Source organism: Festucalex cinctus, chromosome 3 (assembly GCF_051991245.1).
Source record: "Festucalex cinctus isolate MCC-2025b chromosome 3, RoL_Fcin_1.0, whole genome shotgun sequence".
NCBI classification, from domain to species: Eukaryota; Metazoa; Chordata; class Actinopteri; order Syngnathiformes; family Syngnathidae; genus Festucalex; species Festucalex cinctus.
Genome location: NC_135413.1, coordinates 16838189 through 16852330, shown reverse-complemented (window position 1 = coordinate 16852330; position 14142 = coordinate 16838189). Strand labels below are relative to the sequence as shown.

Genomic DNA, 14142 nt, shown 5'->3' with positions numbered 1-14142 from the left:
CACATTCACTGTGGTCATGCTTTTTCCCCCTATGCAAACATTTTTCATCCAATTGACTTCAAACTTGGCATTTATCATCTCAAGACCTGAGAGAACAACTGGGCAAAACATCTTGCCTTTTTGAAATACTATATGACGGGGGCGGGGCATCAAATATTGCCTTTAAAATTTCATTTGTCCAGAAAGAGCAAATGCTTAATAACTCCCATGTTCAAGCTCCAAAAAATCTCAAACTTCTCAGGCAACGTAATAGTCACGGCCTGAAAACATCTATATGATAAAATTCAGTTATACATATAGCGCCACCTAGTGGTTACAATAAATGTCATACTTTACGTTTTTAGCTACTGTGCTGAGCTTGTTGAAGGGATCCATTTGAAAATTGGTCAGAAAAGCCTTAAGATGTTGATCATGCCCCACACCGAATATTGTAACTTTTCGCCAAAGGGCGTGGCCGCTACGGTGACGCAAAATCTGAAGATTTTTCGTGAAAATAAAAGCTGCATTAACTTGACCGAGATGATCCTATCTTCTCAAAATTTCACACATTTGATGAGAGTCCAGCCCTAAAGACATCTACTGACTTATATTTCATCTAACTGATAGCGCCACCTAGTGGCAATTTTTTTTCTTACGAATTTTCTTCTACGTTTTTCTCCAAACACGTTAACTGGACCTACCTCATATTTGCTCAGATGAGGGTTTCGGCCTTCATGATGTCACAACACAAAGTTTGTGAGTTTTCGCGAATTGCTGTGGGCGTGGCTAAGCGCTGTTCGCCAAGAAAACAACGCCAGTTTTGAGGGTCTAAACATGCACAGAAACTCCTGAAACTTGGCACACACATCTGGCCTGGTAAAATGAGCAATATTTTATTGTTGATTGTGCTATTTTTAAAAAAATGACTCAATAGCGCCCCCTCGAAATTTTTAACGAAGCAGCCCCGGTTGTACGTTTAAGCAAGAACGACGAATATTTTTAGGTGTATGAGGGAGCTCAAGACCTACAAAAAAGTCTCTTGTACCCATATGCTAAAATGAACAGGAAGTGAGCTACGAATTTTTGAATGTCCCATTTTTTACAATTTTTGCACATTCCGTTTCATCCGACTGAGTTAAGACTTGGCCTGGACCATGTCAAGACCTGAGCCAACGACAGGGGGAAAAATCTTGACCTTTCGAAATACTATATGATGAGGGCGGGGCATCAAAATGTGTGTTTCGCAATGAAAAAGGATATGCTTGATAACTCCCCGGTACATGCTCCAAAAAATCCCAAACTTGACATGTATGTTTATCGTCAAGGCCTGAAGTTATCTCTATGACAACATTCAGTTATATATGCAGCGCCACCTAGCCCTTGAGGCATGAAAAAAAAATACCCCACATACGGTATTTTGTACAAAAAATGTACACTCATTCTAAGTGTGATAACTAAGTCATTTATGAATATTTTTTTAGTTTCCACCACTCAAAATGTTCACTGGCATCAGACTTATCCAAACATATATATATTTTTATTTATTTTTGATAGCCTCTATGGACATTAAAAGCAATATCGTGAATGAAGGATATGCTTAATAACTCCACGGTACATGCTCCAAAAAAAAATCCCACACTTGACATGTATGCTTATAATCAAGGCCTGAAGGTATCTCTATGACAACATTCAGTTATAAATACAGCGCCACCTAGCCCTTGAGGCTTATATAAAAAAAATAAAAAATACCCCACATACGGTATTTTGTACAAAAAATGTACACTCATTCTAAGTGTGATAACTAAGTCATTTATGAATATTCTTTTAGTTTCCACCACTCAAATTGTTCACTGGCTTCACACCGATCCAAACGTATGTACGTTTCCATTTTGTTTTATTCATTTTTGATTGCCCCTTTGGACAATAAAAGTAACATTGTGCAATGAGTACAACGAGCGATGATGTGTATATAACACTTTTACAAAAAAATACCAATCAGGGCAACTCATTGCTTAAAAATAAAAAAGGACGCTGATTTTTGCAGGTCTTAACAATCACCAAAACCCGTTGAGCTTGACACACACACTGGCAAAAAAATATTCTACATGTAAACGTTTATTATGCCATTTTCAAAGAAATTTTGCTTCCAATATGCCAGTACCCCAACGTGCCAGTACCCCAACGTGCAAGTACCCCAACGTGCAAGGACCCCAACGTGGCCCGGGCTGCGAGGGCCCTTTATAGCTGCTCGCAGCTCTAGTTGTTTTTGTTTTTTAAACTCGTTGATCGGAGATTGGCCGAAAAATCCTGAATGTGTAAAGTCTGCTAAAAATAGTTGTAATCATTTACAGGTCAAAACCCAACGTAGAAATATGGTTCCTGTTTGGTGGATTTTATAAGAAAATATTCTTCAAAACAAAGCTTCAAGCTGTTTGTTTCCACTGTCAGCTGAAGGGTACTGTCAAACGACAACATCAAAGGGAATTACACGTTTCTGCACGTGTATTTAAAGCAGCCTCCGCTACCTGAATGCTAACATACAATAGGAAACTCCCGATAGGAGCGCGGCGTCATACTTAGCATCTATGTGGTGGTGTTCTTTATCCTCTGCAAAGTATGACTTCTTCAGTACCCTATATCTGTAAGTCCATGTTATACTGCCCCCAGGTGGCCAAGGAGCGCACACCAGAAATTGCAGTGGAGAATACGTGACAAAAACTGTTTTTTTCTAATTGTGTTTAATTATGTTATTTCTGTATGTGTTTTTTGAGGCTCTCCTTTCTTGAGGCTCAATCTGTTGTCATAATGCACCCACATTCCATAATCAATGCCAATTCTCAACTCACACCTTTGACATATGATACAACACACGTATTTGCAAAAACATGACTCCATGAATGCATTATGTAACATCTGGTTGAAACGATGCCCATGGGTCAGTAAGCGAGTCAAAGTCTCCACTTCCTGCAAAGTCAATCTTGTCAAGTCTCTCCACTTGATCTTGTTGACAAGACCGGGCTGCTATCTAAATGGATTGGACATGGTCTGTGCATTAATACCATCACTTGGAATGTGCTCGTCTCGCCAAAAATAAATACATCAAGTAAAATGTGCAGTGATTTGCCGTAAAATAAACGCTGTTAATACTACACGCTCCTACGCATATGAGACACCTCATTCCAACAGCACGCTTGTTTATTTAGTGCGTACTTTTGTCAGTTTGTGAGTGGAAGCAGGGTCCGACTGTGTGTTTCTGACGTTTTTGTACAAAAAAGGTCATCAGCACTTGCTGCTGGAATCCCAGCCATGCGTTTGTGTCGGCTCGACAGCTGGCGAAAGAGATGTTCAATACAAAAGCTATTATTTGCAAGTCGGCGTTTTCTGTTTCACATTTTTTTCCTCATATTAAATGAACTCTGAATAGCTCGCTGATGTACAGCTGGGTGGGGGTGATTCCAGGTCAAGCAGCACATGATGACATCATGTCTCATAAACCATCAATGGCTCCAGCATACATGAAAAATAGGGCATAGTAAATATTACGAATGCTTGATAACACTAGGGTTTTTTTTTTCAGACTACTGTAATACCAGTATGAGTATTCTTTTTTTTTTTATCTTTTTTTTTTTTGAGTACTCACTAATACTGACAATGTGTACCGATAACACTAGCACCTTTTATACATACATTTCAATTAGCATAGTGAGATATAATTGTGAAGACTTTTTTTCATTCATGACGCATATGATGATTCACCAATTCCACCTGCCAGTGTAGTGCCACCTACTGGCAAGGAGGACATACTCAGTTTCAGATTTTTTATTATTTTTTTTCCTTAAGTGAAAGGGAAGTTAATCTAAAATTTTGCTTCACAATTATATGTTCTATGCGCCCTCACTAATCAAAACTTGGCATTCGGATTATTGCATTTGTGGAATATTAATTAAGAAGAAAAATCCAACCATTTTCATCCATCTCAATGGGCGGCCATTTTGGCACTTGCTGTCAACTGCTTGTGAACATTCATGACCAGACGAAGAAAACAGGTGAGCCATGATTGGGTGATTGAGATCGAGATGTCATTTGCAGTCGACAGCAAGTGGCAAAATGGCCACCCCTTGAAATGATTAAAAATGGTGTATTATGGTGTTTAATTCAAATTTCACAAATGCAATATTAACAAGAATTCTGTGTTTAGACTAGAAAGGGCAGATAGAACATATTATTGTAAAGAAAATTTTTGACTTGACTTCCCCAGTAAGTATTGGAGGTTGTATCGACGGCCTTCATGAGTACTCGATACCCTGAAATAGGCCGTATCAGCCATGACTGGGTGATAAATGTCAAACACTGTTTTGTGTAATTCATTGGGAGGTCACGATAAGGGCAATATCATGATATTGTGATATTAAAACACAATATCGTCGTCGTCATGTTCACAATATATAAAAGGAACACATCTGTTAGAAAAAAAAGTCAGGTTGATTTCCATTTGTGCAGTTCTAGCACCCTCTAGTGGCTATTTTATTAGTGCAATTTAATTTTCATTAGGGATGTTTTGGCCTCCTATGTTAAAAATCTATGCTAATTGTCAGATAAAGTGGAACCTAATTTGCTTGTGAAGCGATCAATGTGTGCTTGCATTAGCAAGTCAGAGCCTCACTATTATTAGCGATTGTAGGTGGTTTATATACATTGCTGTTATGTACAAAGGCACGTGATAATATCGTATCGTGATGTTTGGATATTGTTACATCTCTAGTAATTCATATACCATTGTGTATTCTAGCATTTATAGCCAATCCTCATATTTTGACATATTGTTGGTTTCACCTTTTTCCACAAATCATATTGATTAATTTCTCCTTTTAGATCAATGCAGTGCTTTAGGCGTTAACTGTGTGTAACTTTCGGAACAGGAAATATGTATTGGTTTGACATGTAAAAAGCACATTCAAATTTAGACTTCCCAAGCTAGCATTCGGAGAGAGAGTCATTATGTCGTTCACGCTTAGAATTTATTGTAAGAGCAGGATGTGGCATCACTGACACACGAGCTTTCCAGCGAAACGGCAGCCTCACATTAACAGATCCCATTTTTATGTCTTTACATAATTTCACCGTTAATTCTTCCCTATTCCCCGGTCAAATGGTCTCCGCCGCTTCCTGTCCCGCTCATCTCTCAGCGTGTGGCGCCGAGATTTACACGTCCCTCTGCCCCAATGCCGCGTGTTATGTGCGCGCGCCATGTGCTCTCCCGAAATTAGCGGAGGCACGACTCTGCTCGCCTTTGATAAAGACTGAATAGCTGCAGCTCGCTATATTAGGATTAGTCTTTGCAAACAGATGTTCCTCTTGCCTGCAGTCTTAAAACCAGATTCCCTCCCCCTGCACACAGCCAAAGATTAGCATTAACCTGACTAAATGAACTTTACACTCTGTTGCAGGCCTGCAGGGATAATACAACAAGTCGCATGCATTTATGTAACGTTTGCCTTTATTTTTAACATCTGCCTCACCAAAGAAGAGAGTAAGCGTGAACTTTTAGCTACGATCGCGTGTCCCGCGTGTCAGGGACGCTCGGCAAATTGTTATATTAGCAGCGGCCAAGATGGGAGGATTGAAGCGTAACATTGCCTATTGACCTGCTGATTAAGCAGTAGCTGTTATTGCCCCAACTAATCGCACCCGATTGCTCCTGCAGGCCGACTGACAGAGGAGCAACAGAGAGGCTGCGGCGTGTCCTACAGCTGATTAATGCAAAGTGCGTCCCCCTGCTCCGTTTTTTAGTAACAGCATCAGGCGCATGCTTAACTTTATTAGCGTTCTACATCATCACACTCCAAGATGGACAGCGCAGGCCGCGAGAGGTCTCCTTATTGATCTGTTTTCTTTTGAAGCAGATTCTTCTTTGTTCTCATCAGCTGCAAAGAAGGACTGTAATGCAGCCATGAGCGAGCTTTATTTTACACCTTCCTCATATTAAGTACTTTTCAGCAACTCTAGGAATACGTCACATGTACAATATGTCTAAGTTGTAAGCAAACTTGATTTTGGCTTCTCAGATTCATGACAAAAATATAATTGAAGAAAAACATGCCAAATGGCGCAGTGTGTTTGCCAACTAATTAATGCATTGTGAATCCACCCTGAATAGACCATGTTGGGCATTCCTGACATGTTGCAGTGTCTATAGAAGTGCCATTATTTTGTTGTTGATATTGTCCAATAACAGCCGCCTCACTGGGCCCTATAGGCAGTTATTTGTCTGAATTACCTGTCTTACTGTGGAATCTCTGCTCAATCACACTTATTTGGAAAAGTAGCCACTTCAGATATCCCATCACTAGTTTTATGGATACAGACTACTTCCTGTATTGTTCCATTGCCATTGCTTTAGTAATGCTATCTTTTCTGGGAGTTGACAGCTTTTTGTGTCAAAAAGACTTTGGATAGCAAAAAAAAAAAATACACAAGGCAGCTGACGTTGTCTTTGCCCGTAAAATCTAACAATTACAGCAAATAAGTTATAAAGGACAGGATATTGATTTGTGTATGCTACATGTAGATTATAAAACAACCTGCTAGTGGACGCATAATGCTGCCTTCGTGTGGTATCGAAATTATGGTAAATACCAAATGTCGAGTTGAAAATTGCACGTGAACGCCCACTCATGTATTTTCCACTGGACAACTAGGAATTTATTTTGATAACCGAGTTTACGAGTTGAGAGAACTTTTCAAGTTTCAACATGGCGGAGTGTGCCGCAGGATTTATGAATGGCAAGAAATATTAACACTTATAAGGGCGACTAGCAGGTTGTTGTAGAATCTACACAATTACGTAGCATACACAATTCAATGTCTGGTCCTTTACAACTCATTATTTGCCGTAATTGTTTGGTTTTACGAGCAAATACAACATCAGGTGCTCTGTGTATTTGGTTGCTACAACAACAAAAGCACATGAACAGAACTCAGTCGTAATTAGGAGTGTCCGAGTGGTAAGGTCCATCTTTTCCACAGCATGTGAAGGCAGGGTAAGTAAACAAATTCTTGACAGCAGGTGCACTGATTGAAAATGGGTGTTTGGCATGTTAGCTTCATTTCCTAGATGCTAGCTTGCTAGCCAACCACTTACTGGTTAGCTGCCACTTTCTTCTAACTTGATATAAAGAGGCTTTGTTTTGTGTGTATGTTACTGATGTTAATGGAGGTTAGAGAAAATTGGAAGTCATAAGATATTAAGGAGATGAGCTGGCTTGTCTACTGAAAGAAGCAGGAAGAGGTAACAGCTTAGTTCCAAGGAAAATCTTGATTCCCATATGCTACAAAGATCACCAATGCAGGTCAAAACGCTATCTATATCAAGGTTCTATATAAGGGGTGTCAAACATACGGCCCGTGGGCCAGATCAGGCCCGCGAGATGATTTTGTAAAGTTAAAAAATAAATAAATAAATAATGTCGGACTAATTAATCAGCCGGCCACAATCAAAACATATAAATTTGTAATTTCACAAGCAGTCCTCAGACGAGCAATGCAACTTGTACAGGCAATTGTCGTCCTGGATGTCATTATTTTACACACAACTGAAACTAAGGTTTGTTTAATTCTTCTTCTTCTTCTTCTTCTTCTTATTATTATTATTATTATTATTAGTAGTAGTAGTAGTAGTAGTAGTAGTAGTAGTAGTAGTAGTAGTAGTAGTAGTAGTAGTCGTAGTAGTAGTAGTAGTAGTAGTAGTAGTATTATTATAGACCGACATAAACGTGTTACATACGACACAAATTCAATTACTGGTAATATAAAGAGATATGACAAGGATTAACGTCCTTATAACATCATTAACCTTGCCACGCAATGCATTCTGGGAACAATATATATGCAAAACAGATAGATTTAACACGTATACTCGCAAAATGTTGCCACGTTCCATTTGCATTCGTGTTATTTTTCGGAGCAATGTGATTACAGTTGAGCTCCGTAATTTAGGGCTGGTCCACGAAAATCTGCGCATAAATGACGGCAATTGTTTTTAAGTTTTATACCGTTATTTTCCCGATGCGGCCCACATGATGATATATTTTCCTCCATGCGCCCCCCAAGCTAACATGAGTTTGACACCCCTGTTCTATATTTTTGCTGTTTTTTCCCCCCCATACTTCCTGTTTATTTGATAGACATCATCATGTCATGCCATGCCCCCTCTATCAATGTTTTTGCGACCATAAATGGACTTGCAGTTTAGATGACAGTGACAAAGATAGCTAAATTGAAGTAATTAATTGCCTCCGCCAAAGAGATTATAGTTAGCATCTCACTCGCTTGTTTGTCTGACTGTCAGCGGGATTACACAAAAAGTAGCAGGCAGCTTGATTTTCATAAAACCTGACGGGGCAGAGCGTGAGTAATGGAGGAAGCCGTCACATTTTGAGCGGATCCAAATCGCAGCACAGATCCAGGAATTATCTTGAGCACTGCGAGACATTTTGTTGACAGAATGTTTGCAGGCTTGAAGCGAAATTACAAAATGGTGCAAGGTGAAGAGCCCCTCTCAAAATGACTCATTAAATCTGCTTATTAGGCCAAATGATTGATCTACTGCCTATGTATTATGGGAACCATTGATTTGGGGGAGGGACTCATTAAATTGCCTTTCGGGTTATATTTTATGTGAAAGCATAAATGTAAAAAAGAAAAGGGACCCTTACATTTTGTATTTTCATATATTTTTTTACTCTTCTGCTAGACATGCATAATATATACAAGTAGTTAAAAATGTAGCCAAGGGAGCATAAATGTCACATTTGCATGCAATCTGTCATAGCTGGAATGGAAATAATGAGCTCTGAATTTTTGATAAAGAAGAGTTAATCAAATGACAATGGAGATTTGTTCCTTTGCACATTATATCTGAGTGGACCAGTTGTTGAACCGTGTAACATTCTGCTCTTTTGTGGCCTCAAGTGTTTTGGCTGAAATCCATTTCCGAATCAACATCCAGAAAATGAGTTTGTGAATGCACAGGACAGCTCCGGGGCTGAGACAGAGTCCGAGCAGCTTTTTCCTCATTGCTATTGTTTGCAATCTTGTTTAGCAGAACAATCTGAGGTCGACTGTATTTGACTGCACAAATGCTTTTCCATCCAGTAAGCACCTTATCTGCCTCCAGGCAATATTGAATTAATGCAGAGAGAGAAGTGGAAGCGATGTTGTCTTTGCTCCATCTCTGTTAATTCCTTTCTCTTATAATTTCTCATGCTGAGTCTCCAAATCCTGGAAGCTCCTCTGGGTCTTGTGCACGAGTCGCTAATGGATATCTGGTGTTTCTGGATGACACATCCATGACATCACGACACCCAGAAAAGATAATATGGTAATACATTACTAATACTGTAGGTATAATACAAACACTATGAAATTGTCATGGAGTGTGGTTTGCATTGTGACATCCTCATACTGGTCAATGGAGACTTCAATATGGCTTCCCGCTTTCCTCTACTAACAGTTTGAAACAATAAGAAGTGTCAGTGTGAATGGATTTTTTTCTTTTTTTGTCTTTTCTTTCTGTGTGAATCTATTGTCAATAATAAATAAAAGAAATGCTTATGAATTATAACATTAACATTAATAATATTGATAATTTATTTATAATTTCTAAACTAGTTTACATATTAAAATATATATATTGTTTATTTTCAGTTTGTTTGCATTTATCTAATTAGGTAATTGGTTAATTGATTTATTGTGAATAATACAAATGTTAATGTTTTTTTTTTAAATTGATAACAAGTCATAACTTCCTGTAAAGTTCTGATAAATAATACAATTATTTTATTATTTGAATAAACAATTTTTACATACACATTGAGAAATGTTTACACTATCTACAAATTATTTTATTTTATTTTTTTTAAACATATACTTTCTCCAGGGAGTATCTGCATTTCTAGGCAATCTGATAAAAGTAATTAATTTGAGGCGAGAAACTCGACAAGGTGTGTGAACGGATTTATAGTATATTCTGATTGGAGAAGATTTTGTTTGGTTATTTCTGATTTCATTGTTATTATTTCATGTTTTAGCACTTTGTTACAGCTGCAGCTGTTGTGAAAGTTGAGTTGAGGCTTTAATCCATCAGACCTGTCAAAATGTACTTGAGAAAGATGCTAAAGATGCAGAGCCTTGTCGGCATCTCTCCACCAAGCACCAAAGCCCTTATCAAGCTACTCATCCTCAGCTACTACATCCCACAACATAAACCCTGTGATAGTCATTCATTCATCCATCCATAGTGTTTGTCCTCATTGATTCAGATTCTTGTGTAAACAAAAAACAAAAACAAATAACAGAAGTACAGACTAAAATGTGTTCTACTTGCATAGTGCTCATACTGAAAATAAGACATTTACTAGACACACTATTGAAACGATATTTTCTCACAGTTTTGCAAACATTGTGAAAATATTGTCACGCTTCTGCACTTGGCGGAAGTAACACTCTAAACCAGTAGCCCTTAACCTGGGTTCGATGGAACCCCAAGGGTTCGATGAGTTTGATGTCTTAGGGGCTCAGCAGAGATCAAGACACCCATCTGACTCAAATACTTGGTGATGATACGACCCGCTTGGTCATCATTGGCTGCAGGTGGTCATGCTACATTGCTTGGCCTACCTGTGCTGCAAGGTATTTGGTGCGCTCAGTAGTCGACTTGTGACTGTTGTGATGATTTCTTCCTTATTTTAATCCCTTCGTACTAAATATGTTGAGCAAAAATAAATAAATAAAAAAATAAAGAAAGTGGTCGGATGAATATGTACAATATGAATTCACATGTATAATGGCCCATTATCCAGCCATCCATTCTTAACCACTTGCTCCTCACAAGGGTCGTGGGGGTGCTGGAGCCTATCCCAGCTGGCTTCGGGCAGTAGGCGGGGTACACCCTGGACTGGTTGCCAACCAATCGCAGGGCACACAGAGACGGACAATCATCCACGCTCACAAGAACACCTAGGGACAATTCAGTGTCCAATTAACCTGCCATGCATGTCTTTGGAATGTGGGAGGAGAACGGAGTACCCGGAGAAGACCCACACAGGCACGGGGAGAACACGCAAACTCCACCCAGGAAGGCCCGGGCCTGGACTCGATCTTGCGTCCTCAGTACTGGGAGGCGGACGCCATTATTAATGGACTGAAAAATAAATAAATTAAATTAAAAAAAATTGTATAATAGATTGGGGAAAAAAATAAAACAATAAAAAAAAATGTACAATAGACTGTATGGTGTTCCACAGGGTTCACTTGTGGGGCCTCTGCTGTTTTAATTGTATCTGGCTTCCATCTTGTTTCAAAGTGCTCCATAAATTTAGAGTTAAATTGAGTGATGGGAGTCAGGATCCTAACTGCATGATTTGCCAATGCCAAGCTGAACAATTCTAGTCCAGCACTACTAGCTATCTAGCAAAGCTAAATGTACACTAGTTTTGAGGAGAAAGCCATTTGTGTAGGGGAAAATCTTTCCTCAGAATGTTGATGATAGGTCACCAAAGTGTACGACCACCATGGTCCAGATTCAGTGCAGTCTAACAGAGCTGCCGTGTGCGTGTGTGTGAAGCTGCAGTGCTTCCTGAGCATGAACCAGTCCACCTGCAGGGTCTTTGTGACATTAAATCCCACTATAGATTTATGATAAGTGTCAGTTTAACCAGCATCGGCATGCGAGTAGTACCGTGGCCTTTGGACAAGCAAGAACGTCCCCACCGCGTTGTTCTTCCTTTTGGGTAGCCTCAGGCCGCTCGTCCCGCTGTGACACAAATGTATTGGATTGCTTTTTGCCGTGCTCTGATGGAGGGATGTTGTTTTTATTTGTCCCGCTGACCTCAGGATACACCCCAGTCCGACCGCTGGCTCCGTCACAGCCGCCTCCTCTGCGAGCACCGTTCAGGGCAAGCCGTCGCTCCGCCGCATAAAGGGCCGAATTCACAGGAGCAAAAGCCTGGACAGCATCGACCTCCTGGACTCCAATGTAAGTCAACTAAAATGGAATATTGAAACTTAGCGTCATAGCGCACATATGACAAATGTCCCGTATCTTTAACTACTATCATTATTTTAACACACCCCACTAAAAAAGTCCAAGTCTTTGCACCCGCCGAGTCGAAAACTGGACATTCATGTGACATCACAAATTATAGTTTAACATTAAGTAGTGCACCTGAATAGACCTACATGATTTTAGATGTGCGATTATATTATCATCATGCTATCAAATAATTACATGAAAGCTGTTAACGTCCTGTCTAAAAATTCCACATTTTGTCCAAACAATACCTTTTTTTTTCTATTTCGCTTTTTCCCAACTAAAACTAAAACTAAAATTCAAAACAAAACAATTTCGTTAATGAAATAAAATAAAAATGAAAATGCTTTTTAAAAAGCGGAAACTGAAATTACATTTTATGTTTAAAAAAACTAACTAAAGCTAACTATAATTATAGTGAAAATGTCCTTCGTTTTAGTCTTTGGTAATTAATTTAATGCATGAGCCTTTGAGGATGATTTTTAAACGTGATTTTAAGTAGATTTATTTTGATATTAACTTGAATAAGGATGTTTGAAACAGAAACAGAAAAGCTTCTTCAGATGATGTCGCTCCCATGGTGTTTTTTAAATATTGCGCACAAGTAATACACATTTAAAAAATAAAAAATAAAATAAAATAAAAATAAACCTAATACTGAAACTAACTAAAACTACACTACAACTAGGCATTCATTAAATAACTAAAACTAATGAAAATCACTCTGAAAAATAAAATGAAAATTGCAAAACTATATTAACCCTGGTCCCAACCTAGGACATTGTTTCAAATAAAAAATAAAATGGAAAAAAAAAAAAAAAAAAGAGTCTTAATGCAGATCAATGTACTTCCTTGTAGTTGCCAGATGGAAGCGTAGAGTGGTGTAAGCCTCAGGGGAGTAATTTGGGGTTGACATCTAAGCTAACTGTGAATTCAGCTCAATGCTCCACCTCATTAAAGTACATAAAAAAAGAAAGGATGGAAAAAACTGAGCTGCTTGAATTATTGATATCAGCATTGGTCAGCAATCGTGTTGCGGCCTCTGGGGATTTGAATGACTGTAAGATAAAAGATTAAAACCAGCAGTCAGCAAAAAAATGCTTAAAACTGTGTTTGGAGAGATTGTGCTTTGGGAAAAAAAAAAAATGTTACAGTATTTGTAATACCACTTTGAGTGTTTATCGTCCCTCTCTGTAAAGCTTAGTGGTGGTGTGATATGTGTGTAACAGGCCCAGAGCTTAAATCTGCTCTCTGACATGTTGATTTATTAAAAACGGTAGAAGTATTATAGCACTGGAAATCTGACAGCGTACATTATCTATGTAAAAAAAAAAAAAAAAAAGTGAACTCTGAACTCCAGAGTAAAAAAGACCTACATTGCAAATGTTATTAGAAGCATTGCAGTGATATGATGGAGGTGGATGCTTTTAGCCTTGATTTCATGTGTACTTAACGAACATAAGCCCTTATCTGAATGGGGAAGTGTGACTGGTATTCTCATACTATGCAGAACCACTCATTCTCTTGTCAGTTTGCTTGTACAGTATTTAGTTCCCGCCTTCCACAATGATTGTTCATGACTGTGTGTGGCAGAGTTATTGTGGGAATGCTGAAATTGTGGGAATGCTTTCAACATTCCTACATATGTTATTGTGATTTGTATTCTAGTCACATGACAGTGTCACAGACGTCACAGTTTAACAGAGACAAGATCTTAAAAATCGTATAATTTTCATCTCGTTTTTGTTCATGAACTAAAATGTCCATTTTAGTCCAGTTTTTATGAAGTGAAGGACATTTTTCATCTCATCCTCATTAATTGACGAAAATGTATACTGATTTAGTCCCAGTTATTGTTTATTAATGAGGGTTTTAGTCTAGTCGAGTCTAGTTTTAGTCCGGTGACGAAATTATTTTTGTTTATTTTTTGTTGACGAAATTAACACTAGTGGACATGCCCCCACCCTTTGGAATAGCTGTGCCACAGCCCAGTGGTATGTTTAAAAAAAAAAAAAAAAGTTTTAAAATGAAGATAATAATTATAATCAATTAATTGATTTTTGCAATGATTCAGA

General features: G+C 38.5%; 1 protein-coding gene across 12 annotated transcripts in view; it reads left to right on the top strand.

The window, feature by feature from the left end:
• tjp1b (tight junction protein 1b) overlaps positions 1 to 14142 on the top strand; it is a 112893-nt gene that overhangs the window by 49025 nt on the left and 49726 nt on the right. For 11 of the 12 annotated variants that reach the window (XM_077516190.1, XM_077516191.1, XM_077516178.1 and 8 more), the window contains one exon: positions 11872 to 12013. In XM_077516190.1, the coding sequence (XP_077372316.1) occupies positions 11872 to 12013 (142 nt within the window). Of the gene's footprint in view, positions 1 to 9311; positions 9359 to 11871; positions 12014 to 14142 lie in introns of those variants that run through there. The other variant, XM_077516186.1, reaches the window with a different exon arrangement.